The following is a 14,722-nucleotide window of genomic DNA, read 5'->3' as shown; positions in this document are numbered from 1 at the left end:
CAGTTTGTATTACGTTGAAACAATGCAACTTCAATACAATTTCATTTCACTTTTTTTACTTCATCATACCTGTAATGGCAAAAACTGATAGTGGAAGAAAAAATTTAGTTGTAGGCCAAGTGGTTCAAATTTGTTTTTTGGTGAAAGTTTTATTATTCTCCTCGTTCATTTATTTAGTTTTATTTTAAATCTTTGAATAACAATGCCTTCTTTAAGTGAAAGCAAATGAATAAATCTGTTGATGATGTATGGGTATGGTGACAAAGTTCGACCTTTACAAGAGGTATGTGATTTATTTAAAAACATATTTCCAAAAGAGAACCAATAAGAAATAATGTTGGTCAAAACAATAGCCATTTGAAGAAACTGCTACTGTAAAGAATTGTTCTCGCACCGGTAGACCAAGAACTGTCACAACTAATGCAAAGTCATTAGATATATTGCAGACCTTTGTTAAAGACCCCCCATTTATCGGTTCGGAAAGTTGTTGTCCTACATGATATCAGTTATTTTTCACTTCAAAAATTCTTAAATAAATTTCACCCTTATAAGCTAGACCTGGTGCAAGAACTTTCGGAAGATGATTTTGACTGCCGAGTTGAGTATTGTGATATTATAAAGCAAAAATTAGATATAATGCAAATTTTTCTAATTCAATAATATTTACTGATGACTTTTATGTTAAATTGCAATGTGAATAAGCAAAACTGTTGATATTAGAGCAATAATAATCCTAGATGGATGTTGGAATCTCATACACAGTACCCTCAAAAAATGAACGTTTGGGCACGAATTGGTCATTGTATTGTAGGGCCTTTTATTTTAGATCAGAATCTTACAGGAGATGCTTACTGTAACTTTAGCCTATAGGATTTTACCCAATATCTGGGAAAATGTTGGACAAGAATTAAATAATAACATATAGTTTCAGGACATGAGCCCATTATTATCTTAGGGCAAGACAAATCTTAAATCAACAATTTCCAAATCGCTGGATAGATCATAGAGAGCCATAGAATGGTCTGCCTCCTCTGGATTACTTTTCTTAGGGGTATTTGAAACGTATTGTTCACAAAACAAAACCTGCAGATATTGACAAATTGTGAATACACTCGTGTATCACCAGATATGATAAACAAGTTATAAACGGATATTAATTGAGGTTAGCACACTGCCAAGCTGTAGAGAAGAAGCATTTTGAACATTTACTGTAGAATAGTAAACTTTTAAGTTAAGCAAACTAACTTGTTCAGCTACATTACATAATAAAATTGATATCCTAATATTTTATATTTTAATCTATTAAAATGACAAATTATGATGCAGCTAAAACGAGAAAAAAAAGGAAAAATTAGGTTACACAAAATACTTCAAATACATAAACATCTCATTTAGATCAGGCATCACATTCATCATAATAATGTTAAATAAATCATAACAATATTTTCAGTCAACTTTAATAAATAATTTGTTTCAAGAAATAAGGTTTTTTTAATTTACTTTTGTGTATCCATCAGGTATAATACACCCCTACCAACACATCATGTTTACACAAAAATCTAAATAGCATACATGTTAGTTTACATAAATATGAATAATAAAGTGAATTAAATAGTATTACCTAAAGCAACCCTAGACATCTTTGGATCTCTATTTTTTAAATGTGAAAGACACATAGCTAGAAAATAATGCCAATTCTGTAAGAAGAATGTTTTTTGTGAAACACACAATAAGCACGTAACAAGAGGAAAAAGCGCCAATCTATGTTTAGATTTGGTACACATATCCAGAGTTTGTGAATATAATGACTCAACAAAATTCTTCAGACATGGAACATTTACTTCATTCTTCACAGTCTATAAAAAGAAAACATTTTCCAAATTAATATTAAAACAAAACAAATTATTTTAGAAAATAGTGCAAATAATAACAAAAAAATTAAACCCGCACAAGAAATTTAAGATGACTGAAATAAACAAGGCATGTATTCAGGAGGAAATAGTGATAATAAATAATGACAAAATTGGTAAATAAAACTAAAAACATTAAAAACAAAATGATGGAACTGTTAAACAAATCAATGGGGAAATTTTATGGGATATTTTAATTAAAAAACACAACATATTAAAAAAAATAAAGATGAGCAGACTTACTTCTAATTTTAGTTTTACACATTCAAAGCACATCCTCCTAATTATAAAAAAGTACAATAAATAGCTTCAAACAAATAGTGAATTCAACAATACCAATCATCAACCAAAGCTACTTAAAAACAATTGGAAATATTTTGACAATGTATAAAAATCACTATCATACCTAGTGTATAGTTAGATTCAATTTCATGTTAATAAAATTATTCTTGAAAAGTGTACTACATTTTTAAAAACTTAAGTCATGAAAAGGAATGCAATTTACAGAGCCACATTCAAAATTATACAAACTTTTCAATTTATTCCTTTTTATAAACAATTTAAACCTAAAATTAGATTCTAATCTCTCACAAATCATCAGTTTCATTTAATAAAATTAAAAAAGTTTCTATAGACAATTTTCAACCTACCATACTAATATCAAAGTACTAAAAAACCTATTTGACACATAGCCCCTGTTAAGCCTCTGGTAATTAGTATTCAGATAATACTTCAGATGATGATATGTATGAGTGTAAATGAAGTGTACAGTCACAGTTCGACCGTTCCTAAGATGTGTGGTTAATTGAAACCCAACCACCAAAGAACACCGGTATCCACGATCTAGTAATCAAATCAGTGTAAAAATAACTGACTTTACTAGGACTTGAACCTGGACCTCTCGACTTCCAAATCAGCTGATTTGGGAAGATGCATTCACCACTAGACCAACCCGGTGGGTTTATTTGGCACAGCCAAGTTAAAAATTTGTCACTTGTATAGATTATAAAAGTAACTAATTTGGAATTGATAATTTCAAAACTGATTAAACTAAATTTTAAATCAGAAACATCACTTAAAAACACTAACTGGAAACTTCATACTATGTGGCTGACATTTTTAAACTTACAAGTCGTAAAACTTTAATGGGTTTAAACAAGAATTTTTTCTAGGTTTAATCCAGCAATAAATATGATAATGTATTTGATATGTTTATGGCATTGTTAGTTGCACTGATCTTTGTTAATAAGACATCAAAATCTTTATATCCTAAAAATGATCTTGATCCTAAAAATGACTCTGGATAAAAGCAAATTTAAAATAACTTTTAAAACATTATTTCATATTCATCAACTTCCCCAAAGTTATTTCTAGCATGGTGAGTGATTCAAAAAGTGATCATAAAGTTTCCTTTTATTGATAAACATTTTATTTACTTTTTCTATACATTTGATGTGAAAAATTGATAAACAGTCAGATTTTTTATCATTAATTTTAACCCACTTTATTTATTTTACTTAATGTGAGAATTCAAACAATGGAGATTAAAAAAAATATGTTAGAAATATTTAAACACATTTATTTATTCATTTCTATAATGTTTTAAATTCAATAACTAAATAAAAAAAAAAATTTGTGAAAAATATCTGAATATAAACTAAAAAAAATTGATTATACTTACAGCAGCAACCGGTACAAGTATTTCAACAAACAATCCAGCTAAAGCATGTTTTACATCTTTATCCTTAACTTCAAGGAAATACTGAGCACATTCCTGCATAAACTGAAAGGACGCTTCAAATTCTTCAATTGGTACCATCTGCAAAAAAAAAAGTTAATAAAAATAATAATAATTATATATATATATATATATATATATTGGACTCCAGGAGAGAGGTGAAAACATGGATGACCTCCAAAGCAGTGGATATCTGGAGTAATTGAAACGATGGAGAGAAGAATTTGAAGAAGGAAAGTTGGCAGGATAGAAGAGTTTAGCAGTTAGGATGTGAGAGACAGCCTTAATAGCCGTAAACACTCGCCTAGAACAAGATAACTTAAAAGAGGCCACCACATCACTTAGTAGTTGATACTGAATGCATATTTTTGTTAAAATGCATATATTGGTGTGAGATGGTTAAAATAATGTGGAAGATGTTAGTACGACTGGAAGGGGGGTGGAGAGGACTGTTTATTGCCTACACATTTGAGTATTGCCAGTCTGTGTTGAGTATTAGCTTTGAACAAGGTACTGTAATTGTTTATTGTTATTTGTTAAAATGCGATTTAACCATTGAAGAATGTGTATTTGTGATGCAGACTTATTTAGGGATAAAATCTCATGTTGTGCGTAAGCAAAAGTTCAGGGGGAAATTTTAAAAGAAAGCACCAGTGAAAATTATTATTCAGAAGTTAGTTAAAAAATTTTGTGAAACAGGTTCAGTGTTAGACCAGATACATGCCCAACACAAGTCAGTTTTAACAACACAGGTCATACAGGACAGTTGAATTGGAGGTCTCACTGTATGAACATGTGTTGCATACCACTCTGCAATTGTTATACTTTTGGATGGTTTTTTTGGTGCTTTTTAATTGATTTGTGAGTTCAGTCTTGTCAGTGGTTATTTATTGGATATATCTGTAAATTTTTGTGAGTATTGATCAACAGACTGTCATTTTGTTTAGATTTTTGTGCTTTCCTATTGTAAGTATTAGTGAACTGGCTATTCTAACATCAAAAGCTAGAAAAATTGTCCTAAGTCTTTTGATGTGTCGAAGCAAGTTAGTGACATCACTACTGATTGGGGTAAACAAGGACTTAGTGTATTTTCTGTTTTTTGATTGGAAATATTTTAAGTCCTGAGAGCTAGTATAAGGGGGAATCTTCCCAATCAATTATCTCTCTACCCTTTCCATATAAATCCAAATCTCCTCTCGGTTCTCACCGGATCTCGGCACTGCCAAACTTTTTACCCCCCAAAAAAATATTACTGTATCTTTGGGGAGATACATTTTCCTTCACCCCCCACAACCCTCAAAAATAGCATGTGGAGTGTTAAAATGTTTGGAATTGAGCATCTGAATTCCGTCTGGCAATATTAGATCATTTGGAACTTCCTGCTTCTTAAAATGGTGAAAAGCAGGAGCCAGCAGCAGCAAGCGCTGCAATACACTGCCAGCTCCTGAGACTGTCACAAATGAGAGCAATTTGCCGGACAAAAGGAGAAAAGTACACAGAAAGAGGAGTAGATCTGCTAACATGACCCCTAACAGATCCTGAGAGGATGCAAGGGAAGAGGATGGAACACTCTCCCCAAGAAGTCAAGATGGTCAAATGTATGAAGGTGCTCATCAGTGTCAGTGGGACACTGATGAAACATGCAGAGAAGAGCCATACAGAGAGCTCAAAAAGCTATCAGGAGATATGGAAAAAGTGGTGCAGGCTTATCGGTGCTGGGACCTGGGACATAAAGCCTCCAGATGCCAGGGATCAGACCGTACACATTGCTGCTTCAATTGTGTGAAGGATGCCACTTTAAGGCGGGGTACAAAGAGCCAGCAACTGTAGAAATTATGGTATGGAGGGCCACAGATATGGCAGTACTTTATGCAGAGCTCAATGAAAGTATTACAGCTGAATACCAAAAATCCCAGCAGTCTCATGATTTACTGTGGGCCATGGCCAAGGATTACAGGAAAGAGTTATTGCTGATTGCAGAGCCAAACACCTTGGTGTGGTGAAAACCGTGGGATGGTTTGCAGGTGAAGAATATACATGCACCATTGTAACAGTTCCTAAGCAGGATGTGATAAGTTATTAGCAGGGTGTGATTAAAGGATTGGGGTTCATCTGGGTTGAAATTGGTGGCAGGATTTTTTATAGTTGCCATGCCTCACCCAACATACCAATAGCAGAATTTGCTAATAAATAGAGAGCTTAATTGCAGATCCGTGGAGGCAAAGGGCCAGGCATTTGTATGCAGAGACTTCAACTCCCCTGAATTGGGCAGTGAAACATTAAATCTAACAGACAGTATATTGGCTGGTGAGGTGGTATACTGACCATGGAGATTCCCCAGTTCACGATGGATGAGCTCCTATATGCAATCGACAAGCTAGAGTCTCAGAAGGGACCAAGGCAGGATGGCATCCCGGCTGAGATACTCAGTCTTGGTGGCCTCTGTAAACATGGTGTATGTGAACACCTTTGGTGAACACATGTTTCACAAAGGGGATAGTGGTTTCACCCTGGACCTCTCTGGTGAGGAGTCTGAAGCAAGAGGCATGTGTTGGAGGATGAAACCCTCAGCGACCATCGCTGTATAGAAATGGTTGTTGGGGGGCTGCGAGGTCATGAAATTGGTGTCTTGGAACCTTGGAGAATGAGACCAACCCACGTCCCTGAAATTCAAGATGCATATGTGAAGAAAGTGGCTGGCCATAGCTCCGAGGGCATTGGACTGGAAGAGCTGGACACATGCAGAGAAACATTAGGTGAAAGAAGCACCGGAGAGGACCACAAATCGGTCTATTGGTGCTGTCCTGAGGTGGAGGCCACTAGGAGAAACTGTATTAAACACAGGAGAAGATTCACTAGATAAAGGAAGAGGGGCGACTAAACCGACAATAAGCATACAATGGCCCTGCTGAGGCAAGTTCATAAACAGCTTAAGAGAGAGATTGTCAAATCTGAGGAAGCTAAGTGGATGGAAATATGTGACAACCTAGATGAGAACCCCTTCTGAAATGCCTACAAAGTGGTTATGGGAAAATTTGTAGATCGTTACCTAGGTTGCCTACTGCACAGCTGAAGAGGTCATGAGGGGAACTCTTCCCTAAAGACCAGCACTGGCAGAAAAGGGAAATTGTGGCCATGGAGATTCCCCAGTTCATGACGGATGTGCTCCTATACACAATCGGCAAGCTGGGAGCTCAGAAGAGACCAAGGTTGGATGGCATCCCGGCTGAGATACTCAAGAGTCTTGGTGGATGAATCACCTCTGACACTACTTGAAGAATTTAACAAGGGTATTTGTTATGAGATGATACCTGTAACTTGAAAAAACCAGATTGGTCCTAATCCAAAAGGAAAACAAAGGATTTAGACCCTTGGCTTTAATCAATACTCTAAGCAAGCTTTTTGAGGCTTTGATAACGATATGACTAGTGATAGAAATTAACAAACACAGAGGATTATAAGATAACCAATTTGGTTTTTGGAAGTACATGGATGCCTTATCAGGAGTTATGGAGGCATTGAATGTGGCGGCATCCAACATTCAACATCTTAAGTGTTAGAACTATATTTAAAACCTTAAAATAAACTAGCATAAACACTATATTTTAAATATAGTACTGTATTACATACGCCAGATCAAAAAAAAATTATTGGAATAACTGGCATTTCATTTATTACAGAATTATTACCTTCAAATAAAGTTAAAGAAATAAGTTATTTTGTTATTGAAACATATTGTTATGCAATATTTCCAAAACAATTTCATAAAATGTCTCTTGTCCTAATCATTTAGTTGTCTTTTAATTAATAAGTAAATCCACATTGTGTTTTGCTGTGAACTAAACAGTTACATTTTTAAACTTAGAATTTTGAATTTTACTTGTTTGTGTACATTTTTCAAGTGATATTTAACTTTTAAACTATTTTTTAATGTATATTGTTAATTTAGTTATATATTAATTGATTTTTGAATACGAATTATCATATCAAATTCAAAACTTTTACATTTACTTCATTAATTAAGTTTAAACGTTAATTTTTATTCATTTTTCAGTATGTGTTCTTTATTTAATGTTATCTTAGTGGATAATAATAGAACAATATATCAAAAAATAAAAAAGGAATTCTTCAAATAATATTCACCTCTGTAAAGTAGGCAACTCTTTAAGTCGAACACTTTGGGCTAGAAATAGTTCATAAATAATGAGGCTTTACTGAAATGCAAATTTTAATGAACAGATTTTTCAAACCTAGATAAAATGAAGCAGATGTATAACCAAGAAAATAAGGAAAAGTAGAAAATGAAAGATATAATTTTTGCATATCATAATACTACAATCCAAATAGATATGATCAAAACAGAAAAATTATCTAAGTAACTCAAAACTATCAAATTATCAACTAGAAATATTTTAAGATTCAAAAAGTATAGAATAATAAGTATACGTGTGCCAACAGTTTGGGTTTAGCAGCAGAAGCTATACAGGCTCAGAGATTTGAAAATGAAAGAAGAATGGAAAGGAAAGAAACATTTCAGGAATTTGTATATATAAAGAAGGTATTAAAAACTATTGACTGAAACAAGACATATCAAGTAGTTATTATGAACACTGTTTTAAGAAGTTATCAACACATGAACCAGACAAATGATTTGATGACTACATAAAAGTAAGAGAAATAATAAATCTTGGAGAAACACAGGAAGAAGTGAAAGTAATCTTAGGCAATGCTACACTATTTTTACTGAACTGTTTAACATAGATACACAACATGATAATCTCAATAAAGTAAACAAACTTGTGGAGAAGTGTACATGTGTAAAGAAAGAATTTCTGTTACATTTTGCAGCTATTATTGATGAAAAAGAGCAATAGCTAAAGAAAAAAAAGGGGGAGGTTTTCATTAATGAATATAACTTAAAGATAAGAAAAATATAAAGTCATCACCTGCAGCAAAGATGAACAAACTAATATGAGTATATTAACAAATAAAAAAGGATGGAAAAAATCACTAAGAATGGGAGTAGTAAGTGAAATAGATTTTGTAGAAATAGACAGCTAAAAACCACATTCAATAGCAAAAATAAGTTCCTGACTGTCATATTAAAAAACCATAAAACAATTAAAGAATTTTTGAAGACTATCTCTCCTGCATATGGAGAGACTGATGTATTGAGAGAGAAGAAAAGAGGCTAGTCGTTTGAAATAAGACAACATAGAAATTATTGAAAACAGAACGAGTAACAAAAATCAGCAATGAAATTTTTGATAGGAGAGAAGGAAAAGAGAAATATGGAAAATATTATCAAGAGAAAACAAACTTATTGGCGACATTGTATGGCCCAAGGGAATTACTAAAACAATAAGTGAGGATTATATTTTAGGAAGCAATACAAATGAAGAAATTCTAATGTACAAATCAAATAATGGAGGATGTCAGAATTCTAATGAAAAAGTACACACAAAAGTAAAATCCATATGGGCAGTAGTTGTAAACTAATCTATGAACTGTGACCAAAAAAGAAATCAACTGCACAGAAATCTAACCAAAATAATTAGGCTACATCTAAAAATACACTTAGTTTACAAAGAACTACATGTATACTTTCCCAAAAAAAAACTAGGTGTCATGCTCATTTCTTAAAATATCTCTTCCTACACAATATCTTTATTATTACTAATCAAATAAGGACAATCAAGCAAAAACGCTTGGCAAATAACTCTTATATGGGTGAAGAAAACCTGAAATACAGGTCTAAAGCCAGTATAGTCTCTAAAGCACATCCAAAACAAGTTTTGTCCAAGTACTCTTCAGTAATTAATTAATTACATTAAGTTTAATTTTTTCACATCCGTAAATAATAGTCTTGCAAACAAAAGTTAATAAACAAAATACCTTAACTCTGAAGAATTTCATTCCCATTAATAATGAAATTATACTTTGTGAAGTATGCGGGCTTGGCTCTTTAGCACGTAATTCCTTCAACTCTGCCATAAATCTTTTTCTGACAGACATAAATCTTGACTGTGCTAAAGCACCCATAACTTCAGCATATAAATCAGCTACTGTATGAATATTTGCTGCATTCGGACTGCTTTGGACTCTGAAAATTATAAAATATTTTAAAACAATTGTAATTAATCAGTAATATTAAAAACTTTATGTTTATTAAAGAAGAAAGTCTTAATTCTATTAACAACTATGAACTAAACAAACTTTCTTGCAGATTTTTACCCATAATTTGGATCTGTTTTTTTTTTATTACTCACTTGCACACGAGCAAAATATGCTTTCAAAGGGAATAACCATAAAAAAAATAAAAGAAATTTGCAAATTAAAGAACTAAAATTTGATGGATGTGTGTATCTATACACATCCATCAAATTTTGATAAGAAATCTTTCTTATCAGTTCTACATATTTATAGAACTTCTATAGCTTATCTAATGTTAAAATAGTTTTGACGATCTTCTCAAAAGCTATGATTAAATAAAAACCATTAAGATGACATTTCATTCTTACTTATTTTCAAAGAGTATATTTGAAAAATATACTGAAATATTATATAATATATAATAATGGGAACCATTTTTTGAGATTCTGGAAAAAAAGAGAGTTGATTGGAAGGAAAGGAAACTAATCAGAGAATTTTATATGAAGCAAAAAGCACCTGTGAAAATAAATGAAAATCTCACAAATTGGTTAAAATTAGGCAGAGGAATGAGGCAAGGCTGCTGTTTATCACCAACTGTTCACCCTTTAAATTGAGGAAATGTTGAAAGAAATATTGAATGGTTAAAAAGGAGTAAGCATGGTGGAAGAAATATAAATAAATATGTCAAATTTGCTGATTGTAACTAGACACTCAGACATTACAAGGTATGGTAAAAGCATTGGAAGTGGGGTTGAGGAAATACGGGATGAAAATAAATGTAAAGAAAAGAAAAGTTATGAAGGTGAATGAGAGGGAAGACCTGGATGTTTAACAACAGAAGAAAAAATTGAACAAGTAATAAGATACAGATATTTTGGGACAGTACTAACTGAAGACTGGAGGCGTAAAGAAGAGATTAAGATGAGAATTGCTATACCAAAGGAAGCCTTTTTTAGAAAGAAAAACCTACTCTGCAGTAACATGGATCTGAACCTGAGGAAGAGGCTGGTAAAATTATATGTTTGGAGTATACCTTTGTATAGTAGTGAAACAAGAACACTGGAGAAAAGGGAAAAAATAATATCAAGGCTTTTGAGATGTGGCTCTGAAGAAGGATAGAGAAGATAAAATGGGTGGACAAAGTAACAAAGTATTAAGAAGAATAAATGAATAAAGAACAACATGGGTGACTATCAGGAGGAAAGGAAACTAAATAGGATATATAATTAAGGGAAAAGGAACAATAAATACAGTTCTTGAAGGCTCTGTTGAAGGTGAAAAAAGAAGAGGGAAGAGGCTGAAGTTAATGAATGACATAAAAGGTAATGAAGGTTATGATGAGACAAAAAGAAAAGCATGGGACAAAAACAGATAAAGACAACAGTGGTGCCAGAGACCTACCAACAGGCAAAACATCAAATGATGATATCTATTTTCCATTCTTCTTTATGGTATTGGGGTACAGACTCAAAGATAAAAATAGAGCACTGCATGGTTTTAAGATGTAGTCTTATTATCAGTAATGTTACAAGAAATGGAAGCAAGCTATTAAGTAAGAGAAGAATTTAATGGCCAAAATATCTTACAACATGGTTTCTAAAGCAATCACAAACATATTATAAGGAGCTATTTATGAAGGAATCACATCCATGATAGTTTGCTGATACAGGTACACAGAGGCAGTATCAAACGAAGTTCTGCATCAGTCTTTTATATATGACAAACTGAAAAGTCAAAAATGTATGATACTTGCACTAAAACATCTTCATTCAGTAACAATCCTAATATAGGAAGATAACAATAAATGTAACAATTATTTTACAAACTGATATAAGAGGTAAATGTAATGCTTTTCCTAAAAAGTATTTATAAATAGAAATATTAAATCTGGTTTAAAAATCTAACCTTTGACCTATCTGTTAGGCCATAGCTGCATAGGCAAGAATAGAAAGGTGTTAAAAAAAGAATAAAATAAAAGGCAAAGAGTAGAAATAGAATGGTCAAATTTTAACAAACTGTAATGTATGTAGATGCAAAATAGAACTGCTTATCAAAGTTCTCTGGTCTAAGATTGATGTAGCCAAGCACACAACTAATGATGAATTGTTTACAATATTTGAATACTCTAAAACATTGGTTCTCAAAGTGGGCGATAAAACCCCCTTGTGGCCGCTGGAGGCCTTCACGGGAGGCGGTAGAAGGCCCACAGAAAATTGGGGACATTCAGGCAGTTAGGAAAACGATGGCTGATTAAAAAAAAGCAAAAATTATGTTTTCCTGATATTTCAAACTAAAATTTATTGTTATATTGAATATGCTATTACTATTGTTGTTATATAATTATATAAATACAATTGTAACTTTTTTGAGAGCAATTTTAATCAAAATACTTCCAAATATGATTAAATATGTGTTTTTAACTGCTCTCATTTAAAATATAAGTTTCAACTCAGAAATAGGATATGCCACGCTCAAAAACAATAATTGCAGTTGCTGTTTTTAAGAGTGCATCTTAAAAACACCAATTGCAATTATTTTTTCGCTAAGTTTTAAAAAGTTTTGGGGGCGCTAGAAAATTTTTGATTCTCAATGTAGGCGGAGGGGGAAAAAGTTTGAGAATCAATGCTCTAGACCGACTCTCTGCACTGTAAAACTTATTCATTAACAACTAGCAGAACGCTTTTCTGGGCATCTGAATAGTTTAGGTTAGCTCTTTTTTCTCTGATGCATTTTTACACAAACTATTTTCGACAGTTTACAAAAGAATCTACATTACCAGAACACCCACTCATTCACTCAAAGTGCTGGTTGGCACAAACTGTTTTGTATTAAATTATTGGTTTGGAGTTTTTCACCTATTACATTCACTGCATCTTTTTTTTGATCCTTTAATTATTCTGTCACAAAATAAATTGTATGGAAATTACAGTTTGGCAGTTGGTGTTTCCTCTCATCTTGCTTAGGTAAGACTGTGCTAAAAATTTTACTTCAAATATGTGTACAACAACGTAATTTACATTTTCGTATCATATTAAAAGTAATTATGAATGAATGATTTTTTCTAAATTCTGCATTGAGCTGCATCAAGAAACACGTTAATCACTTTCTAAATTGATGGTAAAGTAATTGTCAAACTCAGAATTATCAACCTAAACTGAAGCATCAAAAGCAGTTTTCTCAATCAGACTTAAAAAATTAATACACCTACCAAATATACTAATATGTAGTTTTGTTTATAACAAACTTTTACATCAGTTAAACTTTAACTTATTCCTTCACAAAAGATTGTAATTCCCAGTACCAGTATATAAGAAGTAAAAGTTTCAACAACTAAAGAAATTGTAAGGTCTGTAAGGTCAGACTCCTAACACATGAAGTCAAATATGTTACTTTAAAATAAAAATCTCATACATTCATTTCTAGATTTTCAATTCTTAAGTATAATCCTTGTGACTCAACACACAAAACAAAGTACTTTTTCCACTGTTTAAAATTTTTTTGGAAGTCTTGCTTTCAAATAATATTTAGTTGTGGTGTCTTTCATAATACCTCTTGCCTCTCAATCATAAAATGTTAAGTGCAATATTCAAGTAGAGAATAATAAAAAAAATCACAGGGGACACATCTTTAGAGTAAAGTGCATGAGAATCTTGAGAACATATGTATAATTAAAAATTTCAGAACTAACTGAGAAGAACAGGTGGACCTATTGCCATGGTGAAGTCTCTAGTTGTAAGATTTCCAATGATTTGATCTTTCATGAAAAACAGCATCATAAAAACAATGATGAAATTTCCTGGTGATATAATATTTATTATTTGATTTTGTGGTGTACATTTGTTGTATAAATTTCAAAGTAAAAAATAAAAATCAGATCACTTTGTCTTTGTAATCTTACAAAGACACACATCCTCTTTTCCACACAAATTTAGCCTTTTTTTTAATATTCAAGGTTTGTTCAAAAAGTAAGATTACAAAATTTTATAAAAATCGAAAAATGCATATTTATTGATGAAACTTATATAAAATATTAAGCAAGTATATCAATATGTTTGTATATATCTGCCATTCAGTTCCAAGCATTTTTTCAACCAGGTTATCAACATTCCAGTGCACAAATCCCTGCGCCATCTCCTACAACCATTCACATACAGCACACCTCACCTCTTTGTCAGTAGAAAAGCATTTTTTGCCCATATGGTGTTTAAAAGGGTGAAAAAAAAAGTCACTTAGTGCCAAGTCAGGACTACAGGCAGGATGGTTCAAAATATCCCAACCAAAACTGTTGAGGAGATCGACCGTTTTGCATGTGGTGTGGGACCAAGCATTATTATGCAACAGACACACTCCCTTTGTCAGCTGCCCTCTTCTTTTGTTTTGAATGGCCAAACAAAGTTTTTGAAGTCTTGCAGTATCTGTTAACATTTATGATGTCAAAAAATCAATAAGCAAAATTTCTCTTAAATCTCAGAAAGCTGCCGCCATGATTTTTTTTGTAGACTGTTGCGTTTTGAATTTTTTTGCAGAAGCAGAACCAGTATGCTACCTTAAGAGACTACCAGTAGGAACTACCTTCTAAATTTCAATGTGTAGTATGAGCCACCCAGATTTTATTCCCACTCATAACAAATTCAAAGAATTCTTCACCCTCAAGCTCATAATGGTCAAGAAACTCCCAAGCACAATGAACTCTGTTTGTTTTGTATTCTTCTGTTAACATTTTTTGTACCCACTGTTTACAATTTTCAAGAATTCAAATGGCTGGTTATTCATACAGTACAGTTCAATCAACTTCTACAAACATTTCATGAAGTTCATCTACAGTCAAATAGCAATCTTCGTAAATCAAGTTCAAGTTTATCAACACACTCATGTTAAAATCAATGGTCTTTCATTCCTCTGTTCATCATGAATGTTTGTT

The 14,722-nt window shown here is 32.3% G+C and overlaps 1 protein-coding gene across 2 annotated transcripts in view; it reads right to left on the bottom strand.

Moving 5' to 3' along the window:
* Positions 1–14,722, bottom strand: part of fry (microtubule binding protein furry) — a 789,794-nt gene that overhangs the window by 755,503 nt on the left and 19,569 nt on the right. For both annotated transcript variants that reach the window (XM_075372343.1, XM_075372344.1), the window contains exons 7-9: positions 9,544–9,751; positions 3,592–3,729; positions 1,622–1,856 (exon numbers count right to left, since the gene is read on the bottom strand). In XM_075372343.1, coding sequence (XP_075228458.1) covers positions 1,622–1,856; positions 3,592–3,729; positions 9,544–9,751 — 581 coding nt within the window. The remainder of the gene's footprint in view (positions 1–1,621; positions 1,857–3,591; positions 3,730–9,543; positions 9,752–14,722) is intronic.

This window comes from Lycorma delicatula, chromosome 8, assembly GCF_047948215.1.
Source record: "Lycorma delicatula isolate Av1 chromosome 8, ASM4794821v1, whole genome shotgun sequence".
Lineage (NCBI taxonomy): Eukaryota > Metazoa > Arthropoda > Insecta > Hemiptera > Fulgoridae > Lycorma > Lycorma delicatula.
Note: the sequence above shows the minus strand (reverse complement) of the source record. Positions and strands in the feature narration are given on the sequence as shown.